The following is a 19,508-nucleotide window of genomic DNA, read 5'->3' as shown; positions in this document are numbered from 1 at the left end:
TATTTTTAAAAAATGAGAATGGGCTACGAAATAAAAAAGTTATAATTTATTTCATTTTGTCTATTTTTCAAACAATGAAATGAAAATTTTGATTCGTCACGTCATATAATATCTAAATAATGAATTTATTTCATTTTGTCTATTTTTTTTTGTCTATTTTTTTATTTGAAATCTAGTAGTACATGTAATACTTTATTAAAAAAAAATTAATATCTAACTTCAGAATTTTCGAGAATTTGTAAAATATAATTTTTCAGGTGTAAAATAGTAGAAAATGGTGCCTTGCTTGCTTAGCTATATCTATCATGCATCATTCATCACTCAATGAATGTACTTTGCTTCTTGTTGTAATAATTTTCATTCTAAGAGGTTCCTTTCCAGTACCTTACCTAACTTTATTCGATCCCTTCTTCTTTTTCTCTTTGGACTATAAATAAATTTGTGGCTACAACACAAATGAGTTGGGTAAGAAATCAAAAAAAGAAAGAAAAAAAAAACTGTTATATCTCTTGCTTTTGTTTACTGTAGAACTTCAATTTCAGATTGGAGAAAGGGGAAGATTGTTCATACTACTGCAGAAAATAAGGTAAATTAATTTTAGTTTCATTGTTTTTAATTGAGGAAAAGAAAAATTATTATTAATTAAAATGTCATGAAAGTCGAACTTAAAATCCGAACGATCACACGTTGGTTTGGTCTTATTCAATCCGATTGACATTTTTTTTTTTTTGGATTGACATTTTAAAAATTTAAGAAACTTACTTTTAAAAACCTAAACAAAACAATTTTTTTTCAATTGCTATAGATTTTTTATACTTGGGCTCTAATCACAAATATAATATATAGAATGAGTAACAAATAAATGAAAAGGACATATTTTTTAGATATCTAGTAGCAATATAATGTGAAATAATAATAATAAAAATATAAGGTTAGGTTCGAGATTTAGGAGATCGAATTTCAATAACTTGAAACTGATATCCAAACTAATAGAGACCGAGTTTAATATCTTTTTGGACTCGAACATGAAAAAAAAAAAAAAAAAAAAAACTGAACCACTTAAATTGAATTGATTTAAATTTGGTCTTAGAATGATAGAATGAGACTGACTTGTATAGACAACTGAGAACAAATATTAACAATCCAAGAAATACAATGAAATGTCAATGTATCACAATGCAGAAATTGAACTCATCAAAGAGACAAGGCAAAAGCTGAAATCATCAAACACATAAGGCAAAAAATGAACCATTAAACACTTTACAGAAACACAAATGCTTAACCACATAACATAGGCAGAAGCTAAAACAAAACTCTAACACTGTTCCTATATTTAACCATCGTAAACAAAAAATAATCCAATAAACCAAAGTATTCAAAATTGTCTTAAATGAGAATCTTTTACAAATGAATTGTTAGCACTATCTTTAAAGATTCTTGTGATTCTAGGTACTGCAGACCGGAGAAGGATGAGGAAGATTGTTCATGAAACTTGAGTATTAGCCGAATGTGCCGAAAATACTGTGTTGGAAAGATCAGGTAAATAACAATATCATTTTGCTTCATCATTCATTCAAATATAAAATAGGTTTTCTAAAATTGTTGGAAAGATTGTCTAGTTGTTGAACCAAAATTAAGCCTCCAAAGTATATTTGCACAGCAGAGTTTCAATGAACGCTACTGCATATTAGAGAAAGATCAGGGGAATTGTTCATACGGCTTGAACATTCGCTGAAAGTGCTGGAGATAAGGTAACCAACAAACAATCATACTTTAACAATTTTCAGTCGATATTTTAATTGATTTCTTAAGAGTATTAAAAGGGTTTATAAATCACATACATAGAGAAACCAACTCGAGTTTATAAGGGCAGAATCAAACATAGTTTATCTATAAGAATTTTTTTGCTCTAGCCATGTTAATTTTACTTTTCATGTTCGAGTACCTTACTAGTGGCAGGATCCTATATTTTAGGTACGTACACAATATGGTAAAACTTTATGCATAGCTCGAATCAATTTCCTTCAATTTAAAAAGTTATATATACATCAACAGTTTAAAGGGTGGCTAATGAATAGATTGAATCTATAAATATCATTGCCTCTGCAGCTTTTTTTTGCTGCAGAACATGAATTGCAGTGAATATTACTCCGAATTCTCTAGATTCTAGCTGATGCCTACTGTCGAGAAGCGAAAAGATTGTTAAAAAGTATGTGCTGACACCATTGAAGTAGAAAACAATCTCAATTATTGGTATATGATTTCCAATTTTGGTCTTAACTCTACTTTTCTACATGATCATTTTTTCACAACTTGTTTATCATTTTCAAAGATAAATTAGGTATGTAGAGATTGGCTTAGCAGATCTTAAACTTTAATATTGGATGGACTCCCATTTGAACTTTCTCAATTATTTTGAACAAGCTAAAAAAAATTGTTTGATGAAAAGTGTGTGATCAAGTATCATTTTTCAAATTAACAGACCCTGAATGAAGAAAATCTTCCTACACAAAAAGAACATGAATGATATGCTATGATAACGATATTCATTATCAACCATTGTATTTTCCAATACACAATACAACACATACACACACATCTAACTTTGATCTATTGAAATTTATTTAGATGGCGAGTTTTCTGACTGATTTGGCGAAGCCTTATGTGGAGAAATTGATAAATGGGGCGATCGCAGAGTCAAGAAATATATGTTGCTTCGCGTGCATTGCTAATGATTTTGAAGAAGAAAGAGCAAGATTGGAAATAGAAAGCACAACTGTTAAGCAACGTGTTGATGTGGCAAAAAGAAGAGGAGAGGATGTTCAAGCAAATGCTCTTTTTTGGGAAAAAGAAGCTGATGAGCTCATTCAAGAAGACACCAAAACAAACCAAAAATGTCTTTTTGGGTTTTGTCCCCATATCATATGGCAATATAAAAGGGGAAAGGAACTGACAAATAAGAAGGAGCAAATTAAGAGATTGATTGAAACTGGAAAGCAACTTTCAATTGAACTCCCTGCCCGTCTTCCAGATGTTGAACGTTATTCATCCCAACACTATATTCCTTTTAAAAGCAGGGAATCCAAATACAAAGAGCTTTTGGATGCATTGAAAGATGACAACAATTTTATAACCGGGTTGCAAGGGATGGGGGGCACAGGAAAAACTACATTGGCCAAAGAAATTGGTAAGGAACTTAAGCAATCCAATCAATTTACTTACGTCATAGATACAACAGTGTCATTATCTCCTGATATCAGAAAGATTCAAGATGATATTGCTGGACCCTTGGGATTGGATTTTACATACTGTAGTGAATCAGATCGACCCAAAAAACTATGGAAGAGATTAACCAATGGTGAAAAGATTCTTCTAATATTGGATGATGTGTGGGGAGATATTGATTTTAATGAAATTGGTATTCCATACAGCGACAATCACAAAGGCTGTAGAATTCTTGTAACCACGCGTAGTCTCTTAGTGTGCAACAGATTAAGCGGCAGTAACACAATCCAACTGGAGCTCTTATCTGATGAAGAGGCATGGACCATGTTCCAAAGGCATGCTGGTCTATCAGAAATTTCAACTAAAAGTTTGCTTGACAAGGGCCGTAAAATTGCAAATGAATGCAAAGGGTTACCAATTGCAATTGCTGTTATCGCCAGTAGTTTGAAGGGCATACAACATTCGGAAGAGTGGGATGGGGCCTTAAAATCGTTGCAGAAACCCATGCACGGTGTTGATGATGAACTTGTTAAAATTTATAAACTCTTGCAAATTAGCTATGATAATATGAAGAATGAGAAGGCCAAGAGACTATTCCTCTTGTGTTCCGTTTTTCGAGAAGATGAAGAAATTCCTACCGAAAGGTTAACCAGACTTGGCATCGGAGGAGGTCTGTTTGGGGAAGATTATGTCAGCTACGAAGATGCTCGAAGACAAGTTGTTATATCCAAAAATAAACTCATAGATTCTTGTTTGTTGTTGGAGGCTGATCAAAACAGAGTGAAAATGCATGACTTGGTTCGTGATGCAGCCCAATGGATAGCGAACAAAGAGATTCAAACAGTGAAGTTGTATGATAAAAATCAAAAGGCAATGGTTGAAAGGGAGGCAAATATTAAATATTTGTTGTGGGAAGGAAAGCTTAAGGATGTGTTTTCCTTTAAGCTTGATGGTTCCAAGCTTGAGATTCTAATTGTCATTGTGCATAAGGATGAAGATTGTCACGATGTGAAAATCGAAGTCCCGAAATCATTTTTTGAAAATATTACGGGCCTTCGAGTTTTTCATTTAATCCATGATCATTATTCTAAACTAGCTCTGTCATTACCTCATTCAGTTCAGTCTTTGAAGAATATTCGATCTCTTCTCTTTACGAAAGTCGATTTGGGTAGCATCTCTATTTTGGGAAACTTGCAAAGCCTTGAGACTCTTGATTTGGATTGTTGTAAAATTGATGAATTGCCTCATGAAATTACAAAACTAGAGAAATTTAGATTGTTGAACTTGGAAAGTTGTAGAATTGCAAGGAATAATCCTTTTGAAGTGATTGAAGGATGCTCATCACTTGAAGAGTTGTATTTCAGTGTTAGTTTTAATGATTTTTGCAGAGAAATCACTTTCCCTAAATTGCAAAGGTTTTATATCGCTGATTCACTGACACAAGTGAATGAATCATCATCAAAGTATGTGTCTTTTGTATTCAAAGATGACATTTTCCTATCTGAAACAACACTCAAGTACTGTATGCAAGAAGCAGAGGTTCTTATACTAAGGAAAATGGAGGGGGAATGGAGAAATATCATACCTGAGATTGTTCCTTTGGATCAAGGTATGAATGATATAGTTGAGCTTTGTTTGAGATCCATTTCACAATTACAGTGCCTCATTGACACTAAGCACGCTGAATCTCAAGTGTCAAAAGTCTTCTCCAAGTTGGTTGTACTAGATCTTTGGTACCTGGATAATTTGGAAGAATTGTTCAATGGTCCTCTTTCCTCTGACTCTCTGAACAGTTTAGAGAAGTTGTCCATCATTGATTGTAAGCATTTGAAAAGCTTATTTAAGTGCAAACTAAACCTATTCAATCTAAAGAGTGTGTCATTGAAAGGATGCCCGATCTTGATCTCCCTATTTCAACTGTCAACTGCTGTTAGCCTAGTGTCGTTGGAGAGATTGGATATATATGACTGTGGATGTCTTGAATACATTATAGATGAAAGAAAAGGGGAGGAATCAAGAGGTGAAATAATTGATGATAATGAAAGCACAAGTCAAGGCTCAATGTTTCAGAAACTGAAAGTTCTTAGTATTGAGAATTGTCCAAGAATAGAATTAATACTTCCGTTTCACTCTGCTCATGATCTTCCATCACTAGAATCCATCACAATAATAAGTTGTGATAAGCTGAATTACATATTTGGCAAAGATGTCAAACTTGGTTCCCTCATAAAAATGAATCTTGAGGGTTTACCAAATATGATTGACATTTTCCCTAAATGTTATGGTGCCATGACTTCACCCATTTCTGGAGATACTTCCAAGCCAGAAGAACAATCAGAACCAATCAAACGCAATATCTTTTCATGGACTGATGTTTATTGTTGTGGTAAAAAATATGGGCACAAATTAAGGAGTAACACAAGTACTAAAATACCATTGATTTCCCAGGATCAACAACAGGAAAACATAATGGTAACCCTCAGCCTCCTTGTCCATCTTCTTCTTCCATGATATTTTTTGTACTTTTTAATAAGAAACTATTGGTACATTTCATTATTTAATTTCTATTATGTAATTGCAGGAATCAAATTCATATCCTCTTAACATATGGGAACGTGCTCAATATCTTTCAAGACAATCACATCTGTTGTGCAATGTTAAAGAGATTACACTGATCAATGTTTCAAAGATGAAATCGTTAATTACCCTATCTGCTGCTCCAAGAATGTTGTTGGAAACCTTGACTATTTGGCACTGTGACGAATTGAGGCACATTATAACAATAGACGTTGGAGATCATCATGACAATACTGATGGCAATAACTGGGGCACTGTCTTCCCAAATTTAAGAAATTTCAAAGTTAAAGATTGTGAGAAATTGGAATACATAATTGGACTCTTCACTGATGATCATCAAAACCACACTAAGATTCATCTTCATCTTCCAGCATTGGAAGATCTCAATCTTGAGAATCTTCCGAGTTTAGCTGCCATTTACCCTAAACAACATCACACAACATTTCCAACTTTGAAATGGCTTGCAGTCAATCGATGCCCGCAATTTAATATAAAATCTATTGGTGATTTCATACCTCATCATTCAGTAACAAGATCTGTGGACGGTACAATCATCAAGGTATGCATCCTTATCTCTATATACTTCGTTGATTTTAAGTCAACATATATTTTTGAATGATTTTTTATTTTATTTTTATAAAATGTTCCTCCACATAAGTTTCTCTATATTTTTCTTACTTTTTATATTTTGATGTTTAAAATTTCATATTTAATTCATCTTATGCTAAAAAAAATTGAGGAGCAACATCAAATAATGTTTGAATAATGCCTCTGAAAAACATTAAAAGAAAATACAAAGGATGATCAAGCATGTTTGGTTTCATCATAATCTGTTTGCAGGATAATTTTTTAAGAATTGAAGAATGCAGTTTTTTATGGGGACAAAAAACGAAACAATAATTTTATGTGAACTAAAAACATATTTAATCGTTGCCCTGACATAAAATCATGTTTTGTTAGCCTTCGTTGTCGATATACATTTGTTTGTTGTGCCCTTTCACATTTATCAAAAAATAAAATAAAATCACTTTATGTTGACTCACGATCCTTTTTGACAAACTTTATTTTCCGCCATTAACACCTACTTCTCTTGACAAATTACTTTTTTGAACTCCAATATGACCCAAATTTTTTTGACAGAAGAAGGTGTGGGCAATAGAATGAAAGAAGTCTTCTATATATGAATGATTTCTAGGTGTGAAAACTAAATATTATATTTGGTATTGAATAATGTTCACATATAGTAAATTTTAAACTTACTATACTTTAATGAAACGACAGGAAGAAATTAAAAGCTAACAATAGTTATATATAAAAGTTGAGTTGTATATGAAGTTTTAAGAAGTCAGATTTATCAATATTTTTTAATATCATCCTTCTTTGAACCAACAAAATTGTTTGGAGTAGTCAAATAATCCATGAATGAGTTAGCAACATATAAAATTGTGGTAATTATTCAAGATATTTTTCTTTTGGGATAGCCAATGCTACCCATGGTTATGAAGCCCTTCGTCCTTGTCTACAGCTTATACGAAAATGTGAATGTGGGGGTTGATTCATTAGAGGAACGTATGAAGGAAGGATTGGAGTTTTTTTTTTTTTTTTTTACGGAATGGAGGAAGGATAGCATATTGAAAAACAAAAGGGTTGAAGTGTTGAAAATTAAATAGCATTATTAGTATAATTATATATTGCAATGCTTTCTTTTGGTTACATTATAATGTAATTATTTAATCCAAATAAAAAGTTAAATAAATTTTAATGGGAAGTTTTTTATAATGTATGTAATATTGTTACATTAGTATAGCAAATATCTCCATAGTCTTTTATTATCTCTATTGTACTTACAGGACTTTGTTAATCTTATTTTATGCATTGTGTTTATTTCCCATTCATATATTGCAGGAATTGAGTGGAAAAGTGGATCATTTTCGCGTGTTGGAAAGTCTTGAGGTAGACCACTCCAATGTAGAAAGTATCTTTTGTGTCAATGAAATAAATGAACGGCAAATGAACTTAAGCTTGAAATTCATTCATTTGAATGTTCTGCCTACGATGACATGCCTTTTTGTGGGTCCCAAATATTCGTTTTCCCTCCAAAACCTTGCATGGTTGAGAATCAAGGGATGTGAAAAATTGAAAATTGTTTTCTCCACTTCTATAATAAGGTGGCTACCACAATTGCTTACTTTGAGAATTGAAGAATGCAATGAGTTGAAGCATATAATTGAAGATGATCTCGAGAATAAAAAACCCTCAAATGTTATGCCTACAACAAAGACATGCTTCCCAAAGCTAAAAGCACTTGCTGTAATAAAGTGCAACAAGTTGAAATATGTCTTTCCAATTTCCATATGTAAAGAGTTTCCTGAGTTATATGATCTGAGAATTGAAGAATGCAATGAGTTGAGGCATATTATTGAAGATGATTTGGAGAATAAAAAATCCTCAAATTTTATGTCTGCAACAAAGACATGCTTCCCAAAGCTAAAAATACTTGTAGTAGTAAAGTGCAACAAGTTGAAAGATGTCTTTCCAATTTCCATATGTAAAGAGCTTCCTGAGTTAGGGGCTCTAATGATAAGAGAAGCAGACGAGCTAGAGGAAATATTTGTAAGTGAAGGCGATGATCACAAAGTGGAGATTCCAAATCTGATAGTTGTAATATTTGAAAATCTACCAAGCCTCTATCATGACCAGGGAATTCAATTTCAAGCTGTAAAATATCGTTTCATACAGAATTGTCAAAAACTATCTCTGGCAGCATCAACACCAGACTTCGAAAATGATATTTCTGCTTCAGATTTTGGCTACGGTACAGACTCTATCCAATATATTTTTAAAAACTATTACATGTTGGCAGTAAATAATTACATATCATGCATTAGTATTGTTAAAGGATAAAAACAATTGAATCTTCAAAAGTAGCGATATCACGTATGCATGCATAAGTATTTCTAAAACGTAAGGGATCGTGTAGTGACCTATCGAATAGAAGCTTTAATTTTATGTAAAATTTAATTATTATGTAGATAGATAAACAATATTGTGCATGTTTAAACTTAAAAATGATGATATACAATTGAAAGCGGAAGTTTTTATTTTATTATGCTTGAGTTACTATATAAGGATGTTAATCTCTATAATATTTTGCTGTAGATTGGGAATTGTTTGACTATTGGAAGACTATGTTTCAACAATTACAAAGAGAGACCAAAGGCCACGATAGTGATAATGAAAATCCTAGTCCACAAACCACGAAAGATTTTGCGGTTGGGATTGAAGTTCAAACAGCATTGGAACACAAGTTGACTTCTCCACAGGTAAATACTAATAAATATTTTGAGGTTAGGATTGAAGTCCAGAAATCCTGTGCTTACCACTTCTGAATCCAATCACAATGACAATATATTTGAATCAAGCATGCTATTCTTTTGTGCAGATAAAAATGAAAGAAACACCAGAGACGGAGAATGAACTTATTGAAAATGTTCCTGATTTAGAAATACCAACAAACTTAAAAGTGATTTCTAGGCCATGTTTGAATTGAGTTAGATATTTAATTGATGCAATTAATATATAGCTGAAGATCATTAATGCTTATGTTCTTGTTACAGGAGTTGATGAATGAACAATCAATGGACCAACAACGTTCACTTGGAGAAACTGATACTACCATCAAAGCTTCTCAAGAAAATAATGTAATATAGTACCACCTCATTGTGCATATAAATCTAAAAAAGAAACGTTAAAAATATGTTGCAACTAATTTACATTTTCATGTTATGCAATCAGTTGGAAGCATCAACTTTGTTGACCATTTTCTTGTATTCTTTTTTACACTTTGTCAGTACAGAAATTGAATTATATTACAATATTGACAGGTTAGCGAAATAAGTGTAGAAGAAGTAACTACATCAGCTAATGCCAAGACAAAAACATCTACACAGGTCTTCTTCTTACAAGTATTATTGTTCATTCTTTTAATATTTAATTGCCTTGGGAGTCTACTGCTTTTGATATTTGGATTCTTTGGTTTTATATTTTTTTCTATAATGAAGTAAGCCTTTTTTCAGACGAAAATATCTATAGCGTGGCTGATCCTATAAATATTAAGAATTCATAATGATATCATTCTTTTATTTGAATTTTGTAGGAAGAAGGTGAAAGCCAAATAGAAATAGCTTCTACTCCAATTGCCATAACAAGGCCTCTTACAACTCAAGAAGTTCATGTTAATAACTTGAAGGAAACTAGTAACACTAATGATGATCAAGGTGAAGAATCTTTGCATCGGTTTTATTTTCTTAAGTTACCTCATCACCCTTTTCATTTTGAAGTTGAACTCTCTTGTTTCCCATCTTTTGTCAGATTCTCTAAATGATGATATTGTCATGAAAGCGAGCTCAAATACTGAGGATCAGTTTTCAAAGGATGATGACATATTAGTTTCCAAATCAAGACCCTCTGCTATCGCATCTCAGTTTCCTTCAAAGCCTTCTGAAGGTATTTTATTTCTTTGTATTATTTTTAATTAATTTACTTGTGCTTAAATATGCATAATTATTCTTTCCTATACTTTCAGGGGACCCTTCTCAAATAGATGAAGATTTAAGTTCTTCTTTGGTTGTCACCGGGGAGCTTGAAAATCTAGTCTCCAATAATCATTTGGCTATTGAGAAATTGTCTTTGTTGACTGATTTCCTTGTTAAGCATCCTTCAGTTCTTCTAAGTGACACTTCATTGAGTAGCAGATACAAGGGTTATGCCTACAACAGCCTAGCAGAGCTATTGAAATTCCTCCAAACCCATAGTGTGTTGGATGTGTTAGGTTCAAGCAACTCTGAATTTGTTGAGTTACTACAAGATGCACGCAGATTTCCCTTTCATAAGGAATGGTTGGATGATATCGAAAAGCGTGCTTTGTTGCCTGGTTTACAAGTCTCTCAAGATGCATTGCAAAAATTGTTGGACTCAAAACACATCTTGACCGAACATGTGAAGGATCTTAAGCATCAATTGGCTTCCTCTGAAGCTGTTTTGCAGAGCATCACTCAACAGGAGGCACAAATTTTACAAACACGGGGTGCTTTAAGTGATCCTATTGGTTATTAGACTATTTTTTTACGTTGCATTCTAGCTGTTCCCTGCTTTTCTTTATCCTTGAATATTTTATTTATTGCTCGAACATACATTTATATATCAACCAGAACCTTACAATTGCAGTCTAGCAAAGCAATGCCTTCATTTTGTTTGCAATTAATTGTAGTAATCTCTTAGCAAAAAAAGTCGGGTTTGAATGCTTCGATTTGATCGGATACTGTTTAGAAACACCATTATTGTCGCTATCCAGTTTGGATTTTCTTAAACGAACAGCGGAAACTAATGAGTTCAGAAGGTAAAATTGAAAAACAGTAACTATTGTTTGTGACATGTAAGAATTCTAGGTTCAGTGAAATGTAACTTCCCTTGTATGGACATCAGACATACAATTATGCCAAAGCAAGGCTTACATTTTGTTTGCTTTGAAGTGTACAAATATCTTTGCAAAAAAATAAATATATAAATCTTCGATCAATTACCATCTAGAACAGCATCATTGTCATAATCTGGTCTGGATTTTTATATACCAAATTTAGAATGTGCTCGCCCTTGTCCTTTATAGCATAATACCATCTGATCAAATAGGTTCTTATGATATAAAAATTTCACATCAAATAATGAATAGATAGAGATTAAATCCAAGCAAAGTTCAGTTCGCATCAACTCTTGAAATGCAATAATTTCTTTATCGGTATAGTAAGTAAAAGCCTATAAGCAACTTTGTGGTAGTAGCATCCATTATTTAAAGGTAATTTCTCAACCTTAAAACATCACGTTTAAAGGTATTTAAATCCCGCTGCCTGCATACTGTAACATCCTGCAAATTGAGCTATACTCTGAGACACGTTTAAATCAACCGTATTTCTATGTCAAATTAAAAATTATACTAAACAAAATATTTAAATAAATCATTTTTATGTAATAAAATCATTGTGAATTTTAACTTTATCAATGACCATAAAATATAGTTTGTGGCATGCACGGGTGGAGTAATTTATAAGTTAGTTTTCCTTCTAAGTTCTATTGAAAACATAGATTATTGAACTTGAACAAGTTTACAATTGCAAGCAACAATTCTTTTGATGTGATTCGCGGATGAATTTGCAACGCGTTCGATGCATACATTGAACAATGTTTTGCATATAAAATAAAAAGTTGTTTAATAGACACACTACATTAATGTTTATATTTTGAAAATAGACATGATTTTCCAATATTTTATCATATCGACTTTCTCGTATATGTATATAAAATTTGTTTCTACATATATATAAGCATTTAGAATCTACAACGGGAGCGATGCAAACATAAAATGGTGTTTTGCATATGAAATAAAAAGTTATTTAATTGAAACACTGCATTAACTTTAATTTTGAAAATAGTCATGAATTTTCAAAATTTTAACATATCGACTTTCTCATATATGTACATAAAATTTGTTTTTGACATATATAAGGAAATAAAATCCACAGATGGTGCGATTCAACTATTTGACAAATTTTTGTATATACAAGAGAAAAATAATTAATAAAAACATTACATTAATAATAATCATAATTTTTAGGTAATATATGTATACATTCGACAATATTAACGATCTAATTATTTTATATATAATTAGGCTTAATTGCACTTCCCCCTATATTTGGCTAATTGTGCGATTTTGCACCCCCTCTTTTTTTTTTTTTAGCGATTTTGTACCCCATCTTTTGCCAAATGAGTTTTGTTCAAAATCATCATTAAAAGAGAGAAAAGGGGGCGAAAAAAGGGGGCGAAAGATGGTCACTCAAAAAAAAAAGAAAAAAAGAGGGGTGCAAAATCGCACAGTTGACAAAAAGATAGGAGGCAAAAGTGCAATTAAATACAAGAAGGTCTATCTAACCAGACAGGGGGCAAAAAGCCGGGATGCAAAATCGCTCAAGAAAAAAGAGGGGGTGCAAAATCACACAATTAGCAAAAGATAGGGGGAAAAGTGCAATTAAGCCATATAATTATCGTAATGTCATGTGACCCGTGCGAAAGCACAGGTCTTTTGCTAGTAATTTATAAAGATTGATTTCGTTAGGTTGAAAACTTCTATACATTACTCATTGGCAATCATGTAAAAATTAAATACTTCTATATATGCTCAAACACCACTATCTTTCAAGTTAGGTCATAATTTGTTAGCTCCCTAGTCTTAAAATTTTAACAAATATCTAGGAGTGTGTTGCAAATGAATATTGGAGACTTGGGATGCCGCCGTTGTTGGGATGTCAGATTTTCCATAAAGATGCATTTGCTTTAATATAATAAAAATGTTGAGCAAGGAAAATTAATAATAGTTTCTAGAATCATAGTCAAGAAATTAACTATAGTTCTTATAGTCATAAATAAAGAGAAATGATATTTGAACAACCATTTTGTGATAACTTTATCTGTAATGCTCACATTGTGGTTTTATTTTCTCTCTCTATTACTTTGATTTTTGTGCCAATATCTATTTTTCTTTGTTTATCTTTGGTTGTTCCGTTAGTTATTCCATAAATGATTTTTCAAATAACATGCCTCTAAACAAATCTGCTAAATTAAAAAAGACCGACAAAATAAAAACTAAATTAAGATTTTCACTTTAAGAGGAGATTTTCACATTCATTGGAGTAGGTTATTATAATTTTTTTGTGACGTTCTAATTTCCATATCTTTTAAAAGAAAACAGAACATCTAAGGTTATCATAAAATTTACGAGGTAAAAAGAAATACAAATTGCAGTGTGAGAAAAATCACAAGTGTAACAATATTGATATAAATTATAGGCTTAGAAGTAACATAAAAACAATATTTCAACTTAATCATTAAAGATATTTTGACAGACGGTAATAATGAAAATAAAATGTGATATGTCTGAGTTGAAGGCCATGGTGATATCTATGAAATTAAGAGAGAAGAAGATAATCTAGATAATATTACTTGCAGTCTTATTTCAATCAATTACCATCATATTATAGTACAAAGCCATAACTAAGAGGTTCATAAACTTTGGAAAGGAAAAACAAACTATTCGGTGTCAAAAATAAAACTAAATGATAGCACATGAGATAGCAAGGCATTTGTGTACTCTTGAGTTAAGGGAGACATACACAAACACCGTTTTTACACCTTGGAATAATAAGTTCATGGCACAAATGTTGTGGACAATCAGAATTAACAAAACACCAATAAACCGCTGTAATCGAAAAGAGATTAAAAGAATGTTATTATAATATAATAAAATATTGTGTACGTACAAAGTAAATATGGAAATTGGTAAAGGATAAAAATAGCTTACCATCAACCTTCGTTACAACAAGAAATAGGGAAAAAAAGATAATCATAACATAAATAAATTTGACAATTTCAACCATATTTTCCCCCATTTTTTTCAATAGCATATGATTTTAATCACTTTATAAATTATAAAGTTCATGTTTTCCTTACATCATTTAAATAGTTTTTTTTTTAGAACATATGGAGTTGTCGAAAATCATTTTCAAATTATAACTATTATTAAATGTCTCTTAAGTACATCAAAGTGTTGTGTTTGTCCCTTCAACATACATATTAAGGAGGTCACATGAAAAACTTACCAATCATAAAAATACATATTTTTTTATACTAAATTTTCATTATTTCATAACATTTCAGGATAACATGGTTATATCTACAATATATATTGGATTTCAAGTTCAACAATAAATCTCAAAGAGATCATGAAGAGTCATGATTGGTAATGATGCATGTTTAGATTGATGAAAAGGCGTGTAGTATAAATCAAATTTATAAACCTTATTATATTAGAGAAGTTATTCCACTAGTTAATCCATTGGGGTAATTTTCCATCATTAAAAAATAAACATTTTATTGTCATATATAGTCGGATAAAATATTTAATTTCAGGTGATGCAAAATATTTGAAGGATTACATTATGAAAACAGAAGAAAATATCATAAAATAATGGAGCATTTGAATGTGAGAGAAATAAACACAATAATGGGTCAAATTGCATTCTGATCGTACCCGATCAAAAGATTACTGCTGAAGCAATTTGATACGGTGGTTGAAGCCTCAGTTGTTGACTGGAACGACAGGGGGTGTACATGCATACACCCTGACGCTCAAGTCAGTATTTGAGTCAGAATGGGGGTTTAGAGAGTAAGGAGATTCTAACTTTGGGGACTACTGAGAGTCCCCTTTATATAGAGAGTGGGTGTTGCAGTGTCGTTGTTTGGCACACATGTGGCTTGACGGTTACGGATTCGAGGGAATTGTAACTGTCGAGCGTGTTTTGCGGGAGCCATGATGAGAGATATTATTTAACGCTTGAATGAGTCTCTGTTTGCTCCTTGCACCCCCCCCCCCCCCCCCCCCCCCCCCCCGGGGAGGAGGTGCGTTGCGAGTAACTTAGAAAATGCAGAATGTGGGTTAGTTTGTATTGGACCTATGTAAATGGGTCTTTGAGCATTTTCTCGGTCCAGAACAGCAGCCCCCCAAGTCGTTGCTCCTGATAAGGAGTGATGACTTTGTAAGGTCGAGAGTACCGTTCGTTGGAAGTCTTAGAGGTGAGAACCCCTAGTGTTTGTTTTTTTAAGTCCGCGAGGGACATGTTCGCACCAGTGAGTCAGTGCTAGTAATGAAATTGTCTTGCTCACTACGGAATGATGCTTTTCACAGGGGTATGCCACACAAATTCTACCATGGCCGTACTGGTCGTGTAAGTTGGCATGCTCTTTATGGAACGATGTTGTTCTTATGCTTTTCACAAGGGTATGCCACAAAAAAATGTTTTTCAAAATTAAAGTTAAGAATATCTTATTTAAGATCAACAATGTGTCAACAAAGATTTTGCATGGATTTGTTTTATTGTCGATTGAAAAAGAGTTGTCAAGCGAAACTGATTACGATAATTTAATGAATGATTGTGCATCCAAAAAAGTTTTAAAACTGAAATTTTAGATAAAAATATTAATTTCGTAAAAAATCCTATTAATAATTTTGTTTTCACAAACTAGTAATAGCTTAAAAGGCCACATTTTAGGTTTTGTCTTGAGCCTCAATATGTGTTAGACCGGCCCTGTAAAACAGACCACGGTTTTGGAGTATAAGAGGAGAGGAGCCACACAGTGGCAGAGGGAAAAGAGAATTGCAAATTTCGGAGCAACATTATTTATGTTTTTTTTCGATGTCTAGCTAATTTTTCGTTTATTATGTTAAGTAGAGGATTTTTTTTTCTATAATTACTTGAACCATATACTTCGTTGAGTAATTTTTTTTTTTTTAAGAATTCCTTGAGTAAATTTGAATACAATTGAATTGTTTTGTTTTATTAGTTATTATTTATTCTTAATGATTTTTACGTGTTCACGAATGTTGATAAATCAATATAGGTCTTGAATGACTACTAATCTTAACTTTTAGGACTTGACCTAATAGTAATTATTTAATCTGTAATAGCTTTAGACATCTATTACCATATTTGAGACAAGAGTTTTAAAATGCAATTAAACCTTCAATGGTCATAGGCTCACCTAACACATTAGGGGGTTATGATCAAAGAAGCGGATTAAGGGCCAAGACATTGAGAATAGCTAGCTAATAAAACCTTTGATGGTCACATGCTCACCTAAGACATTAAGGTTGTGATCATTGGGATTAACTACTTTGTTAAAACATCGTGAAAATAAGTAAACAATTGTAGGCTCTGGACACAATGTTACCAAGTAGAGAAAGAGAAGTGAATCGAAAACGATCTAATCATTCTTATTACCTTGATTTTATTAACTTTTATTTCTTTTATGCAAACCGACTCTATGCTCTTTGCATCCCCCCAATTTACACAATTCTAGTTACAATTGATATTGTTGAGTAAAAATTTCACAATACGATTTTTTTTTTCCTTAGATGAAGTGACAATCCACTGAAGTTAAACTCACATGCAACTGTGAGGTCCCGGGTTCGAACCCGGGTCACGACGTCCGACCTTTCAATTTTGGCATTTGCCAATTAAGCTAGGACATCTAGACACAATACGAACTTTTAAATATTATTATTTGATGACATTTTAGTACACTTGTTAAATCAACCATCTAAGATCAAACATACAAAAAAAAAAGTAAACTAAGGAACTAAAACTATATTTAAACCTGAATTAATTTGTGTCTCCTTGGGGCAAGTTATTACATCCTAAGATGACTTTAAACATAACCTTATTTAGGATGCTCAAACATGGTTCTTTCAAATTCAAGTTCTTCTTTGAGCTTATTGTCAATCTGGTAGTTTTATATATATATATATATATATATATATAATCGGTTTCCATTGTGAGGACACTTGATTACTTGAGATACAATTACCCAAGAAACTATCACTTCATGCTTTTGAACATACCCAACTACACTCTCATCTCTGATGTAGCCACTCAACTATAGAATTCATTTTTCAACGATTAAGATACTTAAGGATCTATTAATAATTAACATTCTAGACACTCAAAATATATAGAACCTTCACGCCAATTCTAAGAACTCATAGGGAACTTTTGGGTGTTACACCTAATAATTTGCATTTTTCAAAGGAACTTGTAGAAATTCTATGTCTTTTTTGTTTGACCATTATTTTTTTAATTAAATTACTTTTACTTACTCTATTTGTCCTATGTTATGAATGGGATAATACAAATTAAGAAGTCTTCTTAAATATTTTTAAAAACGTGTGAATGATAAACTACATGAATAATTAGGTTAACATTCAACAATCGTCTATAGTCCTCTTATTATAATTAGAATTAGGATATCAACCCTTTTTAAGTTTTGTATCAACACATAAGCTTACCTAAGGATCAAACACACTTTATATAGTAATAATATTATGAAATGATAAATTTTCTATACTCATCAGCCTCTTGTGCCATTTCTTCAAGACTCCTTTCTTTCCTTTCTATGTCTACCACTACCTTCCGTTTCAATTCCTTCTCCTTTTCATTTATCTGACCAATTCACACACAAACAATAACATCAACTGATAGTCACATATTTGCAAAAAAATATTAGAATTAGTTGCACAGAAGAGTCAAATTTTTTCTCTATCTGTCCCGTAATAACTTTCATATTTGCAAAAATAATTGTCACAAAAATATTTTCAATTTTTAATGTGGTTTTAATTATTTTTTTCCTTCTAATTATACACTCTCTCTAATTAACATTATTCGCATCGCTCTAAGTTATTATTTTCCGATTTACTTGTATGATAATGAAAATACACTAATAGTTAGTTCATAAAAATGATTTAGTAGAATCACGATTCTTTGTTTTTTTTTCAAACACTATATTATGATCAAACACGACAATTATTATTGGACATAAAACATTATTTTTTACCGAGAAAAGCCAAATTATTAAAAACAAATATACCTCATCATTGATTTCAAAATCACCATTTTTCCAATAAGGAAGAATATGGATATGAACATGAGGAACCGATTGTCCAGCTTGGGGTCCATCCTATAATTCATAAAGATTGATTTGATTAGGGTGAAAAATTGGTCATCACATTAAAAACAAATACTTATAATATATGCTAACATAACTATATTTCAAGTTAAAAGAGAAAGTATATAACACATGGGGTAAATTCTTTCCCAAATGTCTTACTTGGATAGCAAGTCTAAGTGATGATGCATTATGGTAGCTCTCAAGTTGTCTACCAAGTTTATGTGCTATGCGCCATAAATCAATGTCTCATCATCAGTAAGATCAGCAACACGCTTCACTTCGCGCTTCGGACATATTAGAACATGTAGTTAATGTTAAGTCAACCCAATTCACTATGTAGCTACATGTATCATATTCAAGACATATCAGATACTAAATATTACTATAATACTATTAGTATCTCTTTCAATCAGAATGCAAATCTTAATTCACTATGTTGTGAGAGCCCCTCTGTTGTGAGAGCCCCTCTGCTAGACCCAACCCAGTTAAAAATATACAAAGTTTTCATAATATATGTTAAAAGTGTCAAAGAGACTTATAAAAATGGAGCAATTGATGTCCTATTAAAAAGGATATGAACTGCAAAAGATAAGAAGGTGATTAACAAAAGATATTATAGCATGAAGACTAGAGAGTAGGATGAGAGGTAAGCAAGATACCAGGCACAGCAGGACGCAGCTGGTTGACAAAGGCAAAAGAAAGATCGGTTGTATGAAAGACTGAACTATGGTGGATCTTGTAAGCTCCAAAGTCATAGTATTCAGCAGCCATCTTTATTTAGACCCCAATAAACGTAACATTAATCTCATATATGGATAGAGAAAATACAAAGTTGACATTTGATGATTATGGTTAGTTGTTTATGTACCTTAATGAAGTGAGCAATAGAGAAGGCAATGCTTCTTGAAGAGTATGTACAATAACAACCAAATAGCTAGATGCTTTACTATTTGAATTTTGCTTTGGAACTTAAGAAATTCTATGTCCTTCTTGTTTAACCATTTATTTATTTTTTATTAAGTAACTTTTTACTTACTCCATGACCATTTGTCCTGTCTTATGAATGAGATAATTACAAATTAAAAAGTCTTTGTAAA

The 19,508-nt window shown here is 32.0% G+C and overlaps 1 protein-coding gene and 2 long non-coding RNA genes across 3 annotated transcripts; 1 reads left to right on the top strand and 2 right to left on the bottom strand.

Moving 5' to 3' along the window:
• Positions 1–326: 326 nt before the first annotated feature.
• LOC146939411 (uncharacterized) lies at positions 327–11,037 on the top strand. The gene is made up of 13 exons (XM_085753075.1): positions 327–586; positions 1,450–1,539; positions 1,664–1,751; positions 2,629–5,697; positions 5,807–6,361; positions 7,708–8,617; positions 8,962–9,125; positions 9,245–9,325; positions 9,420–9,503; positions 9,687–9,752; positions 9,959–10,079; positions 10,174–10,308; positions 10,388–11,037. The coding sequence occupies exons 4-13, from the start codon at positions 2,629–2,631 to the stop codon at positions 10,915–10,917; spliced, it is 5,715 nt and encodes a 1,904-aa protein (XP_085609201.1). The 5' UTR covers positions 327–586; positions 1,450–1,539; positions 1,664–1,751; the 3' UTR covers positions 10,918–11,037.
• Positions 11,038–13,841: 2,804 nt separating this feature from the next.
• On the bottom strand, positions 13,842–14,566 carry LOC146939410 (uncharacterized). Its single transcript, XR_015031645.1, has 2 exons — positions 14,213–14,566; positions 13,842–14,110 (listed from the first exon to the last, which is right to left on the bottom strand). It is a non-coding gene; the product is annotated as an uncharacterized LOC146939410 (long non-coding RNA).
• A 3,087-nt stretch (positions 14,567–17,653) lies between these two features.
• LOC146939409 (uncharacterized) lies at positions 17,654–18,990 on the bottom strand. The gene is made up of 3 exons (XR_015031646.1): positions 18,571–18,990; positions 18,331–18,420; positions 17,654–17,906 (listed from the first exon to the last, which is right to left on the bottom strand). It is a non-coding gene; the product is annotated as an uncharacterized LOC146939409 (long non-coding RNA).
• Between the last annotated feature and the right edge of the window lie 518 nt (positions 18,991–19,508).

Source organism: Medicago sativa, chromosome 3 (genome assembly GCF_051527215.1).
Source record: "Medicago sativa cultivar Bolivia chromosome 3, Bolivia_mono, whole genome shotgun sequence".
NCBI classification, from domain to species: Eukaryota; Viridiplantae; Streptophyta; class Magnoliopsida; order Fabales; family Fabaceae; genus Medicago; species Medicago sativa.
The sequence above is the reverse complement of the archived record's forward strand: the minus strand, read 5'-3'. Positions and strand labels throughout refer to the sequence as shown.